This window comes from Gracilinanus agilis, chromosome 1, assembly GCF_016433145.1.
Source record: "Gracilinanus agilis isolate LMUSP501 chromosome 1, AgileGrace, whole genome shotgun sequence".
Lineage (NCBI taxonomy): Eukaryota > Metazoa > Chordata > Mammalia > Didelphimorphia > Didelphidae > Gracilinanus > Gracilinanus agilis.
Genome location: NC_058130.1, coordinates 155,496,995 through 155,516,975, shown reverse-complemented (window position 1 = coordinate 155,516,975; position 19,981 = coordinate 155,496,995). Strand labels below are relative to the sequence as shown.

The 19,981-nt window shown below is 34.4% G+C and overlaps 1 protein-coding gene across 1 annotated transcript in view; it reads right to left on the bottom strand.

Moving 5' to 3' along the window:
- Nucleotides 1-18,949, bottom strand: part of CEP78 (centrosomal protein 78) — a 31,603-nt gene extending 12,654 nt beyond the window's left edge. Inside the window, exons 1-11 of the mRNA XM_044657230.1 lie at nucleotides 18,875-18,949; nucleotides 16,787-17,079; nucleotides 13,622-13,787; nucleotides 13,450-13,522; nucleotides 12,627-12,730; nucleotides 11,604-11,778; nucleotides 9,062-9,175; nucleotides 8,025-8,089; nucleotides 7,621-7,729; nucleotides 2,521-2,656; nucleotides 873-918 (exon numbers count right to left, since the gene is read on the bottom strand). Coding sequence (XP_044513165.1) covers nucleotides 873-918; nucleotides 2,521-2,656; nucleotides 7,621-7,729; nucleotides 8,025-8,089; nucleotides 9,062-9,175; nucleotides 11,604-11,778; nucleotides 12,627-12,730; nucleotides 13,450-13,522; nucleotides 13,622-13,787; nucleotides 16,787-17,046 — 1,248 coding nt within the window. The 5' untranslated portion in view covers nucleotides 17,047-17,079; nucleotides 18,875-18,949. The remainder of the gene's footprint in view (nucleotides 1-872; nucleotides 919-2,520; nucleotides 2,657-7,620; nucleotides 7,730-8,024; nucleotides 8,090-9,061; nucleotides 9,176-11,603; nucleotides 11,779-12,626; nucleotides 12,731-13,449; nucleotides 13,523-13,621; nucleotides 13,788-16,786; nucleotides 17,080-18,874) is intronic.
- Nucleotides 18,950-19,981: the final 1,032 nt, after the last annotated feature.

Genomic DNA, 19,981 nt, shown 5'->3' with positions numbered 1-19,981 from the left:
TGGTGGGTGCTGCAGCGATCCAGGGAGGGCAGTGATGGCCACAGGTGCATTTATCTTTCCAATTAATTGCTATTAAAATTTAAAAAAATTAATTTCCAGGGGGCTAAGTAATATTTTTTCTGGAAAGGGGGCAGTAGGCCAAAAAAGCTTTTGTAAATATTTGGCATTCAATACGTTTTTTTTTTTTTTTTTTTAATGAAAAGCTTCCTAACTCAAAGCTTAAAAGGGGTTATTATGGGAAGAATTAGCTTTATAGATTTTTTATTTTGAGACCTGGAATATAAATCATTTGCTGTTCTTTAGCTGTCTTTTCCCAGAGATTAAAAATTCCTTCACACAGATTTGAATAGCCACAGCAAGGTTGTCAAAGCCAGGGTGGATCATTTTAGCCTCAAAAAACAAAACTAGAACATGCAATATAGTTAATAAAACCTAAGGAAAAAGACATTGTTTGAACATTTAGCTAATTAACCAGAAAATAGAAGTCCATAATATCAACTTCTAGATTCCTAGTTATTGCAGAAACATAGGCCAGTAGTACAATTCAAACTACTATCATACTACTTTCCTTCAAGTCAAATGTCTTTATTTAAAATCTGTTCTATCCATAAATAAGCTGGGAAGCAAGGCAGCTCACATTAAGAAGACACTAACTTCCTTTTTTTCTGTTTAACAACATATGGTTTCTTCTTACTGCTGAGACAAACATCTGCAAAACCCACCTGGGAATTTTTAAAGACACAGATGGCAGGTAATAAAAACAGTTCATTGGTATTGTCTTCTAAAGGGACAGTCAACTTGAACAAAATAATTAGGACAGAAATTATATCTCTACCCCCCAAATTAAAATATGACAAATATTAGCATGTTACCTGAACCGACCAAGGTAAATCCCGGGTTTTAATCAGTGGAAATCCCCTAAAGAGACAGTTAATTTACATCACATTTTAAGTTTAAAATGTTGGATTTATAATTAACATACAACAGCATATTGAACTAACATTACTGGGGAAAATATCTATTTTTACAAAATTGAACTTTCCATATAAATAAAATTTAATCCTTAAGGTGCTAATTTAAAGTTTAATATTTCACATATACTTCTCTTTTCTGATATACAGTGAACATAATGTAACATTTTATTAACTATCACCATTAACATCAACATAAGGCCCAGCTACAATTTTTAAAAATTTGCCTTTCTTTTCCTTTTCCTTAAAAAAAATCCAACAATTTGAGATGGAAAGAAACAGATTATTTAGTCAGGAGTTTTTCTTCTGGGGTGCATAGATTTGTCTTTTAAAATACTTTAGTAATTTTATTTCAATATAACTTATTTCCCTTATAATCTAAATTATTCATTAAAAAACATTCTGAGAAGGAATCTACAGGCTTCAACAGATAGCCAAAAGGTCCATGTACACAAAAAAGATTAAAAACTCCCAATCTAGTCCAACTCTGAGGTCTACTCAAGGATACATATAATCACCAAGTTTTTGTCTATTCACTGTCAGCTGTCATTTTATATTACTCTAAGAATAACTACCCCATAATGCCACAACTATACTATGTTTCTCTGATCTCTTAATTTATTGTTTCTCATCGTCTCTGGATTAGAACTTAAAACAACCAAACTTGTTCAGATTGTTTGTAAAGTAAGAGTCCAGACCCTGAGAAAAGGCACGATAAACTCTCATTGAGTGAAGTGAATATACTCTGATGCATCGATATTATTAAAGCATTTCTAACTGCTTATTTTAAGATATGTATCCATGTTTTGGATGACTGAGATTGCTAAAGTTTGACCTACAAATTAAGGAGAGCATCTTTACTTTGAAATTTATAATTTTTCCTGATAAGAATTAAGATTAAAGGTTTATGAAACAATTATTAATATAAAGATAATATATTTGAAATAAGCACCATAAGAATATGATATTCAGGACTGCCAAAGAAACATCTGAGTTAGGATTATATAACATTTTAAGGAAATTTTAATGTCATAAAATATAGCATTTGCTATAGGTAAAATAAACTTAGATTTCTATTGAAATGTATGTGCCTCAAAATATTTTCATGAGTAATTAAAACAATATCTTGATATAGTGTTATTGAACTCTATTAGAACATAAGCTCTTTGAGGGCAATGACAATTTGTTTTTTATCTATCCCCAGTGCTACAAAAAAATTTTTAACATTGAATTTAATGAATATTTTAATTTTTCTTAAGAAACAAAAATAACTTCACATCAAGATCAAAATTAACCCATTATACTTTTTAAAAAATAACTTTTACAAACAGATCCTTTTGTCAGAATTGAAATTTGATGGCTTAAATTTTTTCTTACGGCAAACATTCTTTTTCTTTTTTCTAGTTTCAGAATAAAAATTTCTAAATAAGTATCAATGTAACTTACACTTAGGTTCAAAACATATGCAATCTGACTTCTTGTCAGGCTCATATTTCACATAATCAATATTATTCTTACATTATAAAGACAAAAGCTAAAAATACACTACCTGCACCTGTTGGCACGTTCCGCAGTACGCCAAGGCAGAAAGCCATATGTACCAGGTGGTAATGACTCTGGAGAGTAAGAATCTTTACTGTATAAGTGTTTGCTTCCTAGACTTGGAGGTTTCACTGATGTTACTCCTGAATGGTTTGAGGAGGCATTAAAGGAAAAAAAAAATTAAAAGCAATATGAAAAAGATATGCATATATTAGATTTAGCATATATGCATACAAACCTAAGTAAAATAAAAATATGTATGTAGCATTTAAGCTAAGGGAATACAGAATAAGCACATTTATTTATGTCCTTTTATAAAGAAGTCATTTTACATTTTATATTATTGCTGTACTATGCCAATGATGCTTTTAGTATAATGTCTAAGTTACATATAATATATTGACAAGATTAGCAACTCATGAACTAGCTTGAAAAGACTGAATCTGTAAGTTCATATGTGGAAGCCTTATGCCACTAATCTTTCCCAAATATCATCACTGGAGAAATTATGAGGTTACTTCAGTATTTTTTCATTTAGCCCTTGCATGGCCACATTCAAACTTCTCTTTTGAAGAAGAAGATATGGGAATGGTGGTTAATTCATTTGGGCAACAGGTTAGAATCTTTTATGTTGCTATGCATAAATACTGGGACTGGTCACAGAATTATCTCAGTGTGTACCAAGCTATGACATGGGAATGGTTACGCTGAATGGTGCTATCACTGTGGGCTGGTGGAAATGTACCAGTGGACCACTGATTTCTTCCTGTTCCAGTCTGTGAATCTTTCAATTAACCTCTAACCTTATAAATCACAAGAGAATTCAAACCCGAGTATGAAGGTAAAGATATTTAAGCATGTGATAGATACTCAAAGAAAAGTTAAATATGTATCATTGAAAATAAAGGATGACACTGCCAGTTTATTAGCTAAGAATAAGTGCCTACCACATTTTTCTACCAAATTCATTAGTCTCAGACATGCACACTAATATCTTCTGTACTCCTGTACTTGAGAAAAATGGGAAAACTTTCTTTTGGACAAGTCCTACTTTGCAGCTAGAGTATTACAGTGTTTTGAAACCATTCTCTCCGACCCTAAGATTATCAGAGGGAAGTGTTGGCATGAAACTTAGGAATCTGTTCTCTACTTTCACTAAAAGATTGTTTCATAGGCAATTCAGTGTTAGTCTTTTACTTTTACTTAAAAAAAAAACCAAACTTTTATATGGAAGACAAAATACAAAATTTTAAACAGCAGAAAATAGGCAAGAGAAAATATTTTTGAAATTATAACAACCTTATAATTAATTCTTAGAACAATGGTTTATTATTATGTATAATTAGCTTATCTGATTATACTAATACATTATCATATATAGTTAATCATGATCATCAAGTCAAGGTTATGATTTATCATGAATAAGTAGAGAAAATGGTAAAAGATAAACTGAAGTTTATATTAAAAAATTCAATTTCCTCTCTTGCAACATGAAGAACACCTTAGTTAACTTTTTATATAATTGTAAGAATTTATTAGCTAAGTTCAATTCTCTCACTATCCAAACAGCATATGAAATCAGTACACAGGATATAAGATGTCAGTACAAGTCAGTGATATGCAAATTTTTATAAAATTTTACTCTGTCATGCCCATGGGATGAATTTACACCTTACAAATTACCTTAAAATTTTGTTCATCCTGTGCTATTTAACTTACTTTTTTTCTTTCTTAATATAAGCCTAAATATGGTACTGAATTTTGTATATATATGCTAACTACTAACACAATTAATCTCCTATGCCCTCTGAAATTAATTACTAACCCCAACACTGATTTTATGAGCTTACCTTTGTGCCTCCAAATTACTGAAGCAAACATAAAAAAGCCCAAGAAACAAAATTATTTTTTTCAGTATCTCAGTAAAGTTTGCAAATGAATCATATTTTCACTTAGCTTAATCATATGAAGTAAAACCAAATTTTTAAAAAATTCTTATTCTCATAATGGATATGTGATTTCCTTGGTGCAGGACACTATCACTAAGGAACTTCATCTACAACTTCAGGCGGGAACTTCTACCCAATTGAGTCTCAGGAGAATTTGTTAGGATACTAAGATTAAGTACCTTGCCACTCAGTGTCATAAAACCTGCACATGGGAGAGATAGCGCTAGAACCCAGATCTTCCTCTCTACTCACTAGTCCAAACTGCTTTTTATTCCAAGTTACATTATTAAATACTATCAGGTTTCACTAATGAGTTATAAAAATTTAGCTCTATGTAATAATCTCTATATAAATAATGATTTCCACAAATTTAAGAATGTTTAACACAAAATAAATGTTAAGGTAATAAAGCATAACTAATGTTTCTTTTTATGTACTAGTTTGTTCATTATTTGATATAATTATATTATTTAAAGATAAACTGATAGGCAAATTGTAGTCTATCTCTTTCCATTTATTAATCCATTCTTTTAAAAACTACTATTGACCAGATCTTCCACTAGCAGAACTAGTGTCAAGTCAAAGATGTAAATCATTTAAAGGATGATTTACAGATATTTACATTAATAAAGAGATAGGGATATGCCTGTGGCATCAATGTCACAGTGAGAAAGTTTCTCAACCATAGATAGGTACTAGTTACATCACTTGCTTGGACTTACAGAGTCAGTATGTGTCAAAAGGTGAGATTTTAACACCGTTCTTATGATTCTAAGGTCAGCTCTTTAACTACTAATCTCAATTTAAGAATTTAAAAAACATGATGTCCTTAATGAACATATTCTTATTCTCATATACTCTTAAATTTGGGCTTGGCAAAGAATCCATACTTGGTTTCCTTATCAAATCTCTAAGAGATTGATATAAGCTCTATTTGAGAAGTAAGGTGGCACATACTGCCCTTGTGGTCCCAAGCACATTTTTCAATATGTCTAAAACTTACTACAACTAAAAAGTTACAGAACAATTGATAATCTGCATTAAAGAGAGCAGTTTCTTTGATGAAATCACAGGTCTGGAAAAAAAATTCTGTAAAATGGATCAAGTACAAAATAATGGGTTAATTTATGGTTTGAAAAGTTGAGTGGGCTCTTTGAAGAACACTGGGACAACTTGGCCAAGAATTAAACTAAGATGAAAAGATATAAACAGACTTGCTATCTACAATGATGAAAGCAGTGCTCTCAAGATCCACTGAATTATATACCACATTGTAGGTAACAAAATGATGAACAACAACTGAACCAACAATAACATTTTTAAAGTCATTCTTTCAACAACTGCTTTAACTTTCAACAACTGCAGTATTCACAGTACTGTAAAAGCTAAACTTCAAGTCTGTCAAATCCTTTCTGAATATCGTCCCAAATGATGCACTAATTCAGCATAATTCTAAGGTATATTATTCCAAAACATCTGGATCACTTCACTATTTATCCCTAAGAGAAGCTCAATGGAAACAAGACTTATTTCAGAATGCAGCATTTAAGGTTTTAAAACAAGGCAAAAATTCACAGCTGACCAAGGAAAAACAGGTTTAAATTTGGGAGCAAAATATAGATAATTTTACCATATATTTATTAATACATTTAATTTGTCTTCTGTGCCTCTCTTGTAGATTTTTATTTGTTTTTCATTAGAATTACTTAATACGTGTTAAATCTCTAAATCTATATTAAAAAACAAGTTGGTAGTTTATTGTCAGATACCAATTGTTCCCCCAAGTTGGTATACAATCAATCAAAATTCTTGCTCAAGAAAGTAAATATAAAAGCTCACAAACAAGCAGTTAAGCTTTTTTAAAAAAGGCTTTAGGGTATATTTTTTTGCGTTGTTGTTTTTTTTCTTATAGAAGTAAAATGCAGGAAATCTCCTATAGTCTTAAAGTTTCCTTGATTAAAATGCTCACAATCTACAATGAAGGCGATCTTGATATTTTTCCACATAAATATCTTCTTGATACACTGCCGTTCTCATCAGCCACAAGATGGCATATAAAAGATTGACTACCAAAAGCAAATGAGGGGGCCTGAAAAAGTCTTGCTAAAACTGTTTATTTAGCCCTTGTTCACACTATTTTAAAAATTCTTAAAGAACAAAAGTTTTTTAAGTAAATGAATTTTAACTACATTTGATCACTGAATTGCAGCTCTAATTTCAAAAGTCTAAATATACCTACATTTGGGAAAGCATTTAGAACATAAACCTTTTCGTCTTCCAGTGCATTTCTCTTTAAACCTATTTCATCTGAATTAGCAAATAATCTTTTAAACATTTCAAAGGATAGCTATGTCCTCTTATGAAAATATTAGACAAATCTTCATTTATTTTCTGTTTTAGCACTTCATTCGTATTGGATAAGTGCGCAGAAGATAAATTTTTAATAATTTTAAATAAATGTACATAAAGGAAGAAGAAAACAGACATCTTCAAAAATATCCCTGTGTTTTAATAAGTATCATCATTAGGATTACTCTTAAAAAAAAAAAAGGTAAAAACCCTTACCTATCTTTTGTCCTAGAATCAATGCTATGTATTGATTCCACGGCAGAAGAGCTGTAAGGGCTAGACAACTAGGGTTAACTGATTTGTGCAAGGTCATACAGGTAGGAAGTGTCTAAGGCCACATTTGAACCAAGAAACTCCTGACTCCAAGCTTGGCTGTCAATGCACTAAGTCACCTAGCTGCCTCCTTTATGTTTATTCTTTATCAAATTCTTCCCCAAAATTTACTTTCAAAATATCAGAAATAAACAGATAAATATTCTATTCATAGCAGTCAACATAAAAAATTCCCTAAGGGCAAATAAGCTGGGATTGGGGGTATTGGGGAGGAGTTTAATTAGAAACACCTTCTCCTAAGTGACTTTTCTCTAAAAACAAGAAGTTAAGACTATAATGCCAATGCTAATTAACTTAATTAAAATGTTCACAATCTAACTGAAGTCAGTATTTATACCTTCAATATAGTATAGTAATTAGAGCATATTTTAATTTTAAAGTGCTGTTGCTGAACATTTCAAGCACCCAAAAAAAAAAAAAAGGTAAGTAAATATTACAGGAAGAACTTCCAAGCGGCGTTAAAAAAGCAGGGTTACCAATACGAATAGTAGCTTTTCCTTTTCGACCATTTCCCAGAATTATAGTTCTTTTTTTCTGTTTAGTTTTGAAAGGGTCCTTTAAAGTTGGAGAACTTAACCACTTGTACTAGAAAAGAGAAGTAAAATACTACATTTCAGTCACAAATTATGAGGTTTTGGCGTTAGCTAGCAATTATAATTTTAAATAAATAAAAAAATTTGTTAAACTTCCTTTTGGTGATATAATTAGCGATATAATCTTTGACAATACAAATTGAAGGAAAAGTATAAGATTGCCTTTATATTATTTAGGCAGAGAATGACTGACTTGTAACTGAAAAATGAATTTCATGTGTGCCTTTTCTATAAAAGAATAAACACATCAATAAATCCTTCTGGACAAAATAAAAAGTATACCATACCTCTGGTTTAGCACTCTTTCCATTCTGGACAGCTCTGTTAATAATCGTTTTCATCAAAGAATGATCTAAAGTGAAATAAAAATTAAATTACAAATTTCCCACTGATTTTGTAAATACTTTTATTGAAAAACAGAAAACTAGCAAATATCACTGTCGTTCCTTTTCCAGAAACATACCCAATTCCTATTACTATAATTATATACATGTGATCTCTTTGGGTACATTTCTGTTTCCCTCAAAAAATATTTGAGGCTATTTCTCCATATAACTTCATCCAAAAGGGTTCTACTTTCATCAATAACAAGTGATATAGATGAAAGGACAGATGAAGGGACTGCAAAAATATTTTTTGCCAAGTTTTTACTTGGTCATCTTTCAAACCACCAGATAAGCTCTACTAATTTTTCGTAGTATCACTTGAGAATCTCAGTCTTGAGAGGGAAAGAGGGGCTTCTAATGGTAGATGTACTGAACAAATCAAGTGTTAAGAATTATACTCTATATACTCAAATCAAAATTTAGAAGATCATAAAAACTTAATTTACTTGCTAAAAAATGTACTTTTGTAAGGAAATTTTATCCTAACATTTCTTGTGAGGAAACCAGCTCTAGCAAGGGCCTAACAGACAAAGGGAGCAGGGTAAAATAAAAGTCATGGGAGTGTTTATGTGTATTAGAGATCAACATTTATGGATATACAGTTCACTGATAAGGATGAACAGCTGAATTGGGTTAGAGTATGGGTCCCCTCCTTCCCCTCTGGTGAGCTATACACAAAGTAACAAATAAAGGTGTAGCAAAAAATTACTTAACAAAATGCTGAACTTATTCTGCAGTGCCAGGTCTACTACTACAAGGGCCAACAGCCACCCCATCTTCAGCACAGGAACAACCAGGAAACATCATTTGTATAACATATTTAATAAGTTCCACTTTAAAATTCTTTTAAAGAAATTGAGTACTTATAACTTAAATACTTTTTAAGCTCCATTACTAGCAAGCAGGATTAATTCAGCAAAACAAATTAAATAACATACCAACTAGTGGGTTTTTTCTTACATCCAGAACCATCAAAGTTGTATTTCCTTCCAGGGCAGTTAGTAGGGTTTTAGCTCCCTCATTGCTAATTCCACACTGCTGCAGATCAAGGGCTTTAAATAAGAAAAATAATTCTATTTACTAGATGTATTTTAGTAAATTCTATTTACTAAATGTAAATAGCTAATATAATAGTCAACACTGCTCACATATGGAGCATCCTTCTTTACATTACACTGAAATGGATCAGTAAGCTTAGTGACATGGGCAAATCACAACTCATTCATGCCTACCTATCCTGTGTAACTCTTGTCAAAGATCATTCTTCAATTTACCATAAGGGACTTGGCTAACATGAGCGGTGACTTTCTCACTTTATCACCACCACATTTATACATTACTAAAAGGCTTACAAAGCAAAATATTAGATTGTAAACTATATATATATATATATATATACACACATATATACATATATGTATATATATATATATATATATATATATATATATAGTCATAATTTATTCATCTCTGAACCTGGTAATAATATTAAACAATTAAGAAATACTTATTAGTGTCTACTGTATATCTGGTCCTGTGCTAGACAATGGGGTTACAAAAATAAAAATGAAAAGTATCTGGCCAATGGACATATTACCACAAAAATTTCCAAGGATGAGGGGTAGGTAATACAAGTATTATTATTACTAAATTACTCATAAGGAAACTGAAGTCCATAGAGGTCAAGGTGATAAATTTCATAGTTATGGCAAAATAGCTATAACTAATCAGACTTCTTTGGTCTATAATCAATAGTTAGAAGCAAAAGTGTTGTACTATATCCCTTGGCCAGTCATCTATTTGATCTCTAAAAGTCGGGCAAACAATATTATTAAGAGATTCAATATTTACAAGTATTTATTAAGCACCTACTATGTATAAGGTGCTCAGGATACAAAGAATGATACAAGCCCTACTCTCAAAGAGCTTACATTCTGATAGAAGAGACAATAAACACACATATACATATATACAGAATACAAATGGAATAAACACAAAATAGTTAATACAAGAGAGTTTATGAGAGAAGGCATAGCAGTCAAGGGGAACCAGGAAAGACTGGCCATAGGCTATGGCTTTTGAGCTATCTCTTGAAGGAAGAGATGGATTCTGTAAGGTAGACATGAGGAGGAAAGCACATTCTATAGAACTGGAGATAGCTAGTACAAAGACACAGAAATAGGTGATGTGTGAAAAGCAAAGGGAACACAAATTGTATCACAGAGTGCAGAAGGTGGAATAATATACAATGAGGCCAGAAAGATAGTTTGGGGGCAGATTATAATGGGTTTTAAAAAACTAAACACAGGAATTTATAGCTGATCCTAGAGGCAATAGATAGAAACTGATTTATGGAGTGGAAGTCATGTGGTCAAAACTGCATTTATGGAAAATCACTAGCAGCAGTGCAGAAGATGAAGTAGAATGGAGAGATGATATTAGAAAGCCAAATAAGAGGTTGTTGAAATAAATCTGGGCAAGATGCAATAAGGGCCTGAAACAAGGGGGTGGCTTTATAACATCAAGGCTTAGAGAGGAGAGCCAATACAGTGGCAGAACCAGCAAGATTTGGCAACTAATTTGAGTATGAGACAGGAGTAGAGGGAAAGTGAGGTGGGGAGGATATAGTTACAAACCTGAGAAACTGGAAAGAAATGATGTGTTGGACAGAAATAGGGACAGTTTGGAAAAAAGAGAGTGTTTGGATAAAAACATAGTGAGTTCTATTTTAGATATGTTGAATTTGAGATGTTTCTGGGAAATTCAGTTTGAAATGTCCAATAGGCAACTGTGAGACTGAACTCTAGTCTAAAACTGAATATAAGATCTGTGAGTCACCTGAAGAGAGGTGAGAAAAAATGTAGAGGAAGAAGAGAAGAAGATCTACAACAGCAATAATTAAAAAAAGAGAGGAAAAAATGTTAAGAAGGGAAAATTATGACAAGAATGGAAAAGAAAAAGATGTATATGGTGTCTCAAAAGTCTTAGGGCTGTTTTATGCTATTAAAGCTTATAACAGCACTAAGACTTTGGGGACATTAAAAATTTATTTCATATATTTTATCAAAAATATATAAAATTATATAAAATCCTATATTACATATTTTTATATATAAGGCTTGTATATATATGTGTGTGTGTGTATATATATATATATACACACATACACATACACACAAAAAAATTAGAAAGAATGAAGAAAATGTCCATAAAGGCATTTTTCTAAAGCATCTAAAGCAGATAAGCTATATAGAGAAAACACAAATGAAAGATGAAAGATATTGTATATAACGTTCCTTGTTTTAACGTTATTTCTCAACTAATATTCTGAAAGCCAGAGTATCAAAATCAAACTAAAATATCTTATTCCACAACAAAGCAAAGTAAAAAATCTGACAATAAGTCATTTTTGTACTTGTTAAGATGAACCAGGTCAGAGACCATTGCTTCTGTCCTCTAGAAACAACTGTTTTTACCAACCTCTCAGCCACAAACTGTCACAAAGACATTGTGCAAAAGCGCTGGCACCCTGATCACCAATAAGGGTGTTGTAGTTGAGTGAGATGCGCTGTAAGCCTGCCATGCCATCCAAGTCAGGGTTCCGATAACGAAGACTCTCAGCCCACACATCCTCATGCCTCTTTATTGTCTGGTACTTAAAATATTTAGACAAATGAAATAAATCTCAGAGAATAATCAGTATTTACATAAGTCTTTTATAAAATGATCTTATAAATTTTAAATTTATAAATATTACCAATAGGTTAAGAAAACAAACTTGAAAAATGTAGGTCAGTAAAAGGGACCAGGAAATAATCAGGGGACCTCAAGTCTAGCCCTCTCATCTTCACTAATAAAATGTACAAACTGGGCCAAGTCATTCAACTCCTCTGGGTTTTATTTAGTTTTTGTCTATAAAATGACAAGGTTGAAAGAAATGATCCATAAGACCCTAAAATTCTAGGATTCAGTATACTAAGAAGTGAACAAGGCATATGACAAAGCCAATATAGATTATTTAGAAGATTCATAGTGGTGCTATGACAATTTCCTAACTCCATGCTTTAAAAATGAAGCAGAGGCAAGTCAAATGACCTGAATAAAATTGTATGAGAGCTTGCTGAGACAGAGCCAGGACTAGAATCCATGTCTCCAAATGCCAGAACCAGTGAACTCTCAACCATGCTGTCTGCTTCTACAAGTATTAAATCAGGAACATTCTTCATTATACATCAAAATAATAAAAACAAAAACTACAAATACAAAGCAAGCTTCTCAAATGAACTTCTATACATAAATGGAAAGGTTTGGACACTTATTTGTGTTTAAAACAATCAGAATTTTAGGTAACCATAAAATACTGAAACCTAGTCAAATGCCCTAAAGAAACAGTTGCATTCACTTTCTGTTTAGTCATCCAAGTGAGTAAACTTTTTAATCAATTTGTGTCATTTTTGGGGGCCAGACGAATGTTATTAAGATTAAAATTCAAACACTAATCACCTTTAAGATATTGGCCAGATGTTCCGCTCCACGCCATGTCAGATTACACCCTGAGAAGTCTATAGTCTTGAGGGTTACTGAGGTCTTTACACTTTGACAGATCGCTTAAAACAACAAAAAAAAATCAAAGACAGAACAGATCATTCATTTTTCCAAGCCTATTCTTGTTCAGTAGCTGTTTCTATTGCTAGGTTGATTTTTATATACACTAAGTCTACTGAGCTGAAAATATGACAATGGTAAAGCCTATAACAACTTTACTGTTATTCCAGTTTACAAAAGTCACAAGCTAGCTAGCTAGAAATTACACAGTCTGAGTATCTGGAATTTGCTTGATATAGCAGAAATTTTCTTGTATTTTTAAAGCATAAATTATAAATGTTTCTTTTTGCCTATGCTTTACATCACTATAGAATCACAGAAAAAAACCTTCAAAATTACAGGTTCTACAATCTATTTCTAACTTCTTTCTCTTGCCCATCATTAAGTCTTTATTAAATAACAACTACATATCTATCACTGTGCTGCATTCTAAGGACTACAAGGAAGGCATAGATAGTCCCTGCCTGATACAACTTTATAAGCTATTTGAGAAGACAATATAATTACTTATTTTTTTAATGGCAGAATACAAAACAAGATATAATCAAGTACTAACTAATACAGTACAAAATCAATAACATGGGAATTATGAGTTTAGGAAGGTCAGGTTAGTAGTAATAAGAGTAGTTAGTAGTTAGCTTCATGTTAGAAGATATGGTCCAGCCTTTGAAGAATGAGTAAGATTAAAATAGATAGAAGACAAAACAAATTAAAAACTCACTTTCTAAACCTCCATCTCCAATTGGACAATGAGCTAGAGAGAGATGTACCAAAGATGCTGATTTATTCAATCCCTTCAAGGAAAAATATCATAATGTTAAAAAACACATCAGGAGGGTTTAAAAAACAGAATTACTACCAAATGTTTCCATGATGAATTTTAGAAACCTTACCCTTGTTAACAATATTAAATCTCGTTCTCTTAAATATATTCCCTGAAGCTCTAGATTCTTCAGAGCAGGAGATACACTTAAACAGCCTTTAATAGCTTTACATAATTGGATGGTCACTTCTTTGAATCTAATTGTAGGAATTCGACTTTTATAATAGGCTTTATACCTATCAGAAGCTAGAAAAAAATTTTTTCCAAAATTATTATCCAAAGAAAACTTGTACAACAAAAAAAGAGCTTATGTAGAACATTCTTTTTTCCTACATTAAGAACTGGATTCTGTGTCAATAAGTTATCTCCCCTGTTCCAGCTTGTTACACAAACACAAACATTAAATAACTGCATAAGGAAAGACACAAAGTTTAGATAACTTTACAAGTAGGTGCTGAAAGTTTTAGTAAGGGGCCAAAATTTGTAAATACATAATTAAGTACATTAATCAAAGTTATAAAATAAAATGTGAGAACTGAGGTAAAAGTTCATTGCCCTCTAGGGAGATGAGAGAAGGCTTTCTTGGAAGAAGTAGTAGTTGCATTAGACATTAAAGGATGGGCAATAGTTTGACAGGTAAAGAGGGTAAATAAGGGATAATAAAGGGGTCAAGAGCAAAGAATGGAATTGAAAGGTTACAGTAAGTGTTCAGGAAGGCAGAGCAGTCCAGTTTGGCTAAAATGTAGAATATGAGACAAGTGTTTCAGGTGGCATGCTGCAGGGTACTTGTCTGAAGCCTCTTCCTTATACTATGGATATGAACTAATATAAAGGTCACATAATAAACATTTTTGGAAGAGAATGAGATTAAGTATGGATTACAACTATATCTTCTAGTACTTAAATTTAAAAAAAAAATTGGGTCTCCCTATCTTGCCCAGGCTGGAAAAAAAGCAGGGATACCAGAACTTAATCTATTTCATTTCTGTTCTGAGCTGGCTACCTCTTTCTTAGGCAATACTGTCGTTCCCCAGTCTCAAGAACTAAACTTAGTGGGAACACCTGACTGGTACAATCCATTACAGGTCAAAATTTTGAATTTCAAGATATCAGCCAGCTTTAGACTTCCCACAATTGTGTCCTATCTCATCTACCTACAAGGTGAATTTTTAGAGGATAAAACAGACAATTGTGACTATACAAAATTAATAAGCTTCATTCACAGGGGCAGTGAGGATAACAGTGAATAGAGAACTGGGCCTGGAGTCAAGAGGACCTGGGTTCAAATCAGCATCAGATACTCCTAGCCACATGACTCTGGACAGGTCATTCAATCCCAACTGCTTAATCCTTGCTACTCTTCTATCTTAGAACTGATACTTTGACAGAAGAAAAGGGTTAAAAAAAATTTCACTAATGAAGATAAAAGTAAAAGAAACTGCACTGTGGGAAAAATATTTGCATAAATATTATTAATAAAAGTCTGATATTCAAAATTATAGGAACTAACAAGAATAAAACACCAAGTCATTATAGCTTTCAAAATGGAAACTATTAATAGTTTGAATATGTTCCAAATTATTTATGAAACTAAACTAACTTTTAAAGTTTCATTTCACATAATATAAATGAGCAAAAACAACAAAAAATGAACACTGGAAGCCTATGGGAAAAGACAGTATTGGTAGACCTTTGAAGGAACCAAATATTCTAGACTTCAATTTCAGGCTATGTAAAATAATTGATTAAACTGTCCCTATTTCCTATTCTATCAATCACACTACTGGGCATATATCCAAAGAAGATAAAGACAGAAACAAAGGTTCAATACGTATGAAAATATTAATGACAGTCCTCTTTGTGGTAGCAAAAAGTTAAGAAACAAAGTGAGTGTTTAATAACTCGATAATTGCCAAAACTATGGCATAGAAATTTTATGAAGTTATTGGACAGTTAGAAAAAATGAATGTGGAGAATTCATAGCAATGAGGGAAGATGTGTATAAACTTTTCCAGTTCGTACAGAAGAAAACAAGCAGAACTGAAAAGAACAATACAAAGAATAAAACAAGATGAATGAAGAGCAGACTATAAGAAAGTCCAATTCTGAATACACACCTGGAAAAAAGAGGAGAATTAACAGGTCAGAATATTGTCTACACTGTCAGAAGCAGTCCCTGAATTGTAAACCTCAACTAAATAGTTTTTTTCATTGTCCTCTGGGAGATCTCAATCTGGAGGACAGGTTGAAATGACAAAGGTAAAATGCACAAATAAAATTAATTTTTCAAAAGTAAAAATAAAATGAAAAAGTTGGGCTAGAAAACCATTCAGGTCCATTTTAGCACTAAATCCCATGATCTCTGAACCTCTTCCTCAGTATTAAGTATAATGATAGATAATATTTATTAAGCACCTACTTGGTGCTAGGCACTGTGTTAATAAGCACTCTACGATTATCTCATTTGATCCTCACAATCTTGTGAAATAGTTGTGATCATTATCCTCATTTTAATATGAGGAAACTGAGGCTGGAAGATGTGAAGTGACTTGCTCGGGGTCACACAGCTGGATCTGAACTTGGGTCTTCCTGATTTCAGGACTAGAATTCTATTCACTGCATCTTCTAGCTATCTTTTGACACTTTAGTACTAGGTTACATCCTAATAAAATAAAAGGGAATATGACATGTTACTACTATTCCATCTACTAAATTACTGTTTTGAATCACTAAGTAGCAAGCAAGAGGTTTCAGATTATTAAAAAAGAGTTTTGTAAAGACTATTTCGTACTATGTAACAAAGTAAGCTCATAATAAATGCCACACTGAAAATGCTGAAGTAGAGGCTAAATGAATAAAGCTATGCAGCTAGGTATAATGAAAAGAATACTGGACTTGGGGACAAAAGACTTGGGTCAGAAAGCACCCAGGCACAGTGCCTGGAACATAGTAGGCACTTAATAAAAGCTGTCTGAATGCTAATTTTGCTGCTACAATTATTTTCCTAGTACTCTTGCCAATGACAAATGCTACTTGAATTTACTTCAAGAAAAATAGACTAGTGAATAATGTTCTACTTTCCTCATCTCTTAAATCTACCCCGTGAGGTATTATTACAGCCTGAGGGTGCCCATCTCCCCACCAGAGAAAGTGGAATTCCCTAGCATTTTAACATTTCACATTCTTCTCCCCACCCCCAAACCAACAACAACCTAAAAGCATTTTAGATCTGAACGACAAACCTGAATCTCCAAAACCTGGTTGATACAAGCTCCTGATGGCAATAGAGGGCAAATTTTTATTTATCCTAAGAGCACTTAACAAAGGTGCCCAGTCCAGGAGTTTGAGACGATCTGCATTGAAATCGAGCACCCCCAGTCTCAAGTTGGTCCTTATAACAGGTAGAGGTATAGAATCTTGAAGTGCACAGAGATATTCATAGTGAGAAAAGAAATCTGCAGCGCTATCTCTCCGGAGCTTTACTGAGTCGATCATTTTCTGGTCACCAGCTGAAACCCACCCTGACCCCTGGGAAGGGAAAAGAAAGGCAGAGATTTACTCTCACTGGTAACTGGAATTCAAGTATTATCACCATTCATTTCGGCAGGGCATTTTAGTTTGGGGTCTTTTTGGTTTTTTAGAAAAGGGGAAAAGTGGGAATAGTTCTTATTAAAACTTCTTCTGGAGACTGTATTCTACTTCCCACACTTCCTAGGAATAGAGAAACTCTGAGAAGTGGATGTGAGGAGAAGGGGCTATTTACAGGATGCCAGGACAGCAGCTGGAATGAACTGGTCTCTGACCAGTGAGCTTTTTTTTTTTTTTTAAACAAATTCCCATTACACAGAAATTGTTCTGTTATCATACTCTTTGTGACCCCATTTGGGGTTTTCTTGGCAGATACTAAACTGGTTTGTCATTCTCTTCTCCAGTTCATTTTACAGATGAGGAAACTGAAGAAAACTGGGTTAAGTGACTTGCCCAGAGTCACACAAGTTAGTAAGTGTCTAAGGCTGGATTTGAACATAGAAAGATTAGAGTCTTCCTGACTTCAAGCCCAGCATTCTATACACTGTACCAAGCTGCACCTTATACTGAAAACTAGGGGTTTTTTTTTTTAAACCCTTACCTTCCATCTTAGAATTACTACTGGGTTTTGGTTCCAAGGCAGAAGAGTGGTAAGGGTTAAGCAATGGTGGTTAAGTGATTTGCCCAGGATCACACAGCTAGGAAGTGTATGAGGCCAAATATGAATCCAGGACCTCCTGTCTCTGCGCCTGACTCTCAATCCACTGAGCCACCCAGCTGTCCCCTGAAAAGTAGATTTAAAAAAAAAAGTAAAAAGGGTGGAAAGGATTGTTTTCAAGATGCTAAAGAGGCAGCTGGAATCAGTCCCCTCCCTTACACCTCAGCTGGTGCACTATTTGTAATGAACAGCCTTGGGGGCAGCTTGGGGCCTTGAGTGCCAGTATTAGAGATAGGAGATCTTGGGTTCAGTTCTGACCTCAGACACATCTTAGCTGTGTGACCCTGGGCAAGTCACTTAAGCCCTGATGCCTTGCCTTTATTAATAAAGCTCTTCTCCCTTGAAACCAAATCACAGTTTTGATTCTAAACTAGAAGGTAAGGGCTTAAAAAAATAATGAACTCCCTTTAAAAAGAAAAGCAGGTTTTAAAAAAAGGGTGTAAAGTGGGGATGAATAAGTAGGGTGTTTGCTAAGTAACTAGGACAGCAATTATAATCAGTCACTTCTCCCACATCTCTGGCTGGTGATTTATAACCAACTCCCTTAACACTCAAAAGCAGATTTTTTTTCTTTCAAAAAGGGTTGTTGGGGGTGGGGAAACCTGCAGGATGCTAGGCCAGCAGTAGACTTGGCTTAGCTTAGCTTTCCCCCCTACCCTGGGCCTCTAGCTGGTATGCTCTTTCTGAACTTCCTATGCATTGAAAAGCAGATAAAAAAAATGTGACTGTGTTCGAGCGCATACTGGAGGATTTGTTTGCAGGACTCTAGGGCAGCAGGTAGAATCAGATCCTTCCCAGGTCTCTGGGTGGAATGCAGTTTATAACGAATTCCCTTTACATCGAAAAACATCAAATACATGCATGAGGGCAAACAGCGCAGGAGGAAGCGCGGGAGCAATTGCTGTAGCTACTGGCGCCGAGAGGCGCAGGGTGGCCCAGGGCGGGAAGGGCGCCACGGTCCCGGGGCTGCTGCTGCTACTGCTCTCGCTACTACCGTTTGGCTCCCCAAACTCAATCTATTCCCCAACCCCTCTTTCTTTCTCCCTCCCCCCGTGCTCCCTGCTCCGAGGCGTTCACCTTTATGGTTAAAGAAAGTTGACACCCAGCTACATCTCTTTCAATCCGGTGCTCGCCCGGGGTTCCTCCGTTAGCTCCCACTTCATTGTCCCCCCAGGTCGGCGCCGCCCACTACTCTGGTTCTGTTTGGTGTAACCGGGGAAAGTAGCGGCAGACGCCGACGTCGGAGAGAGCGACCTCACGCATGTTGATTACGACAGCGCGCTGTGGGCGGCCGTCTAGCAGCTAGGGAGGCAGGTTGTGGGCGGGGCGAGGGCGATGGGCGGAGTCATGAGGTTAGTGTTTAGTTGGTTGGCTGCCTGGGCTTGGCGCCTTTTCAAGTCTCTGGTGTTTCTGGTGAGTCAGTCATGGAACGCGAACCTTAAGGACGATGTCACCTTTTGGGGGCATTAAAGGTTTAAGTTTTAAGTGACTTTAAAGGTGCTGTAATTCGAATTCTTGGCTTTTGCATAGGAAGAAACTAAGGCCCAGAGGGCTTAAGGTGTTGCGGGCAGGGGAAAAATGGGACGCCTGGAGGAACTGTAGGGGTTCTTGAACAACGGGAGTGGATATACGGGGAATGGGAAAAGCACTCACTCTTCTGATGTTCAACAGTCCATCTTTAATCTCCACACACACTAACCCACTAATTAACTAACTAACCTCCTACAGTAGGTACAGAAGTATAGTTATAGTTTTTACCCGCGGTAAAGTCAAGCCCCCATAGCATATTCAGTCACCCAAAATAGATACCAGGAATTGTTATTCTCTTAGAATTCTAGGAACCTGGGGCTTTCCACAAGCAATGGACAGATAATACACCTGGAGTACTGACCTTGGTGATCTCATAATGTTGTGGGGGGCTTGCAGTGAACCCAGGTTCCAGAAGGGTATCTTTTGCAAGAATGCAAGACTCTAAAATTTAGCTTAAAAAGAAAAAGAGAAATTTATTAGTTTACAAGGTCATGTTGAATCTGGCCAGGAGGACAACATAGATGGTAGACTGGCTCCTACATGGAACAGCATAGCTGGAAAGCTGTTCCTAGGTGACATCAATTCTGGGGTCTTTATACTCTTTATAACAGTGAAGACAGGACTCTAGAGTGGTATGCATTGAGGCATAGTAAG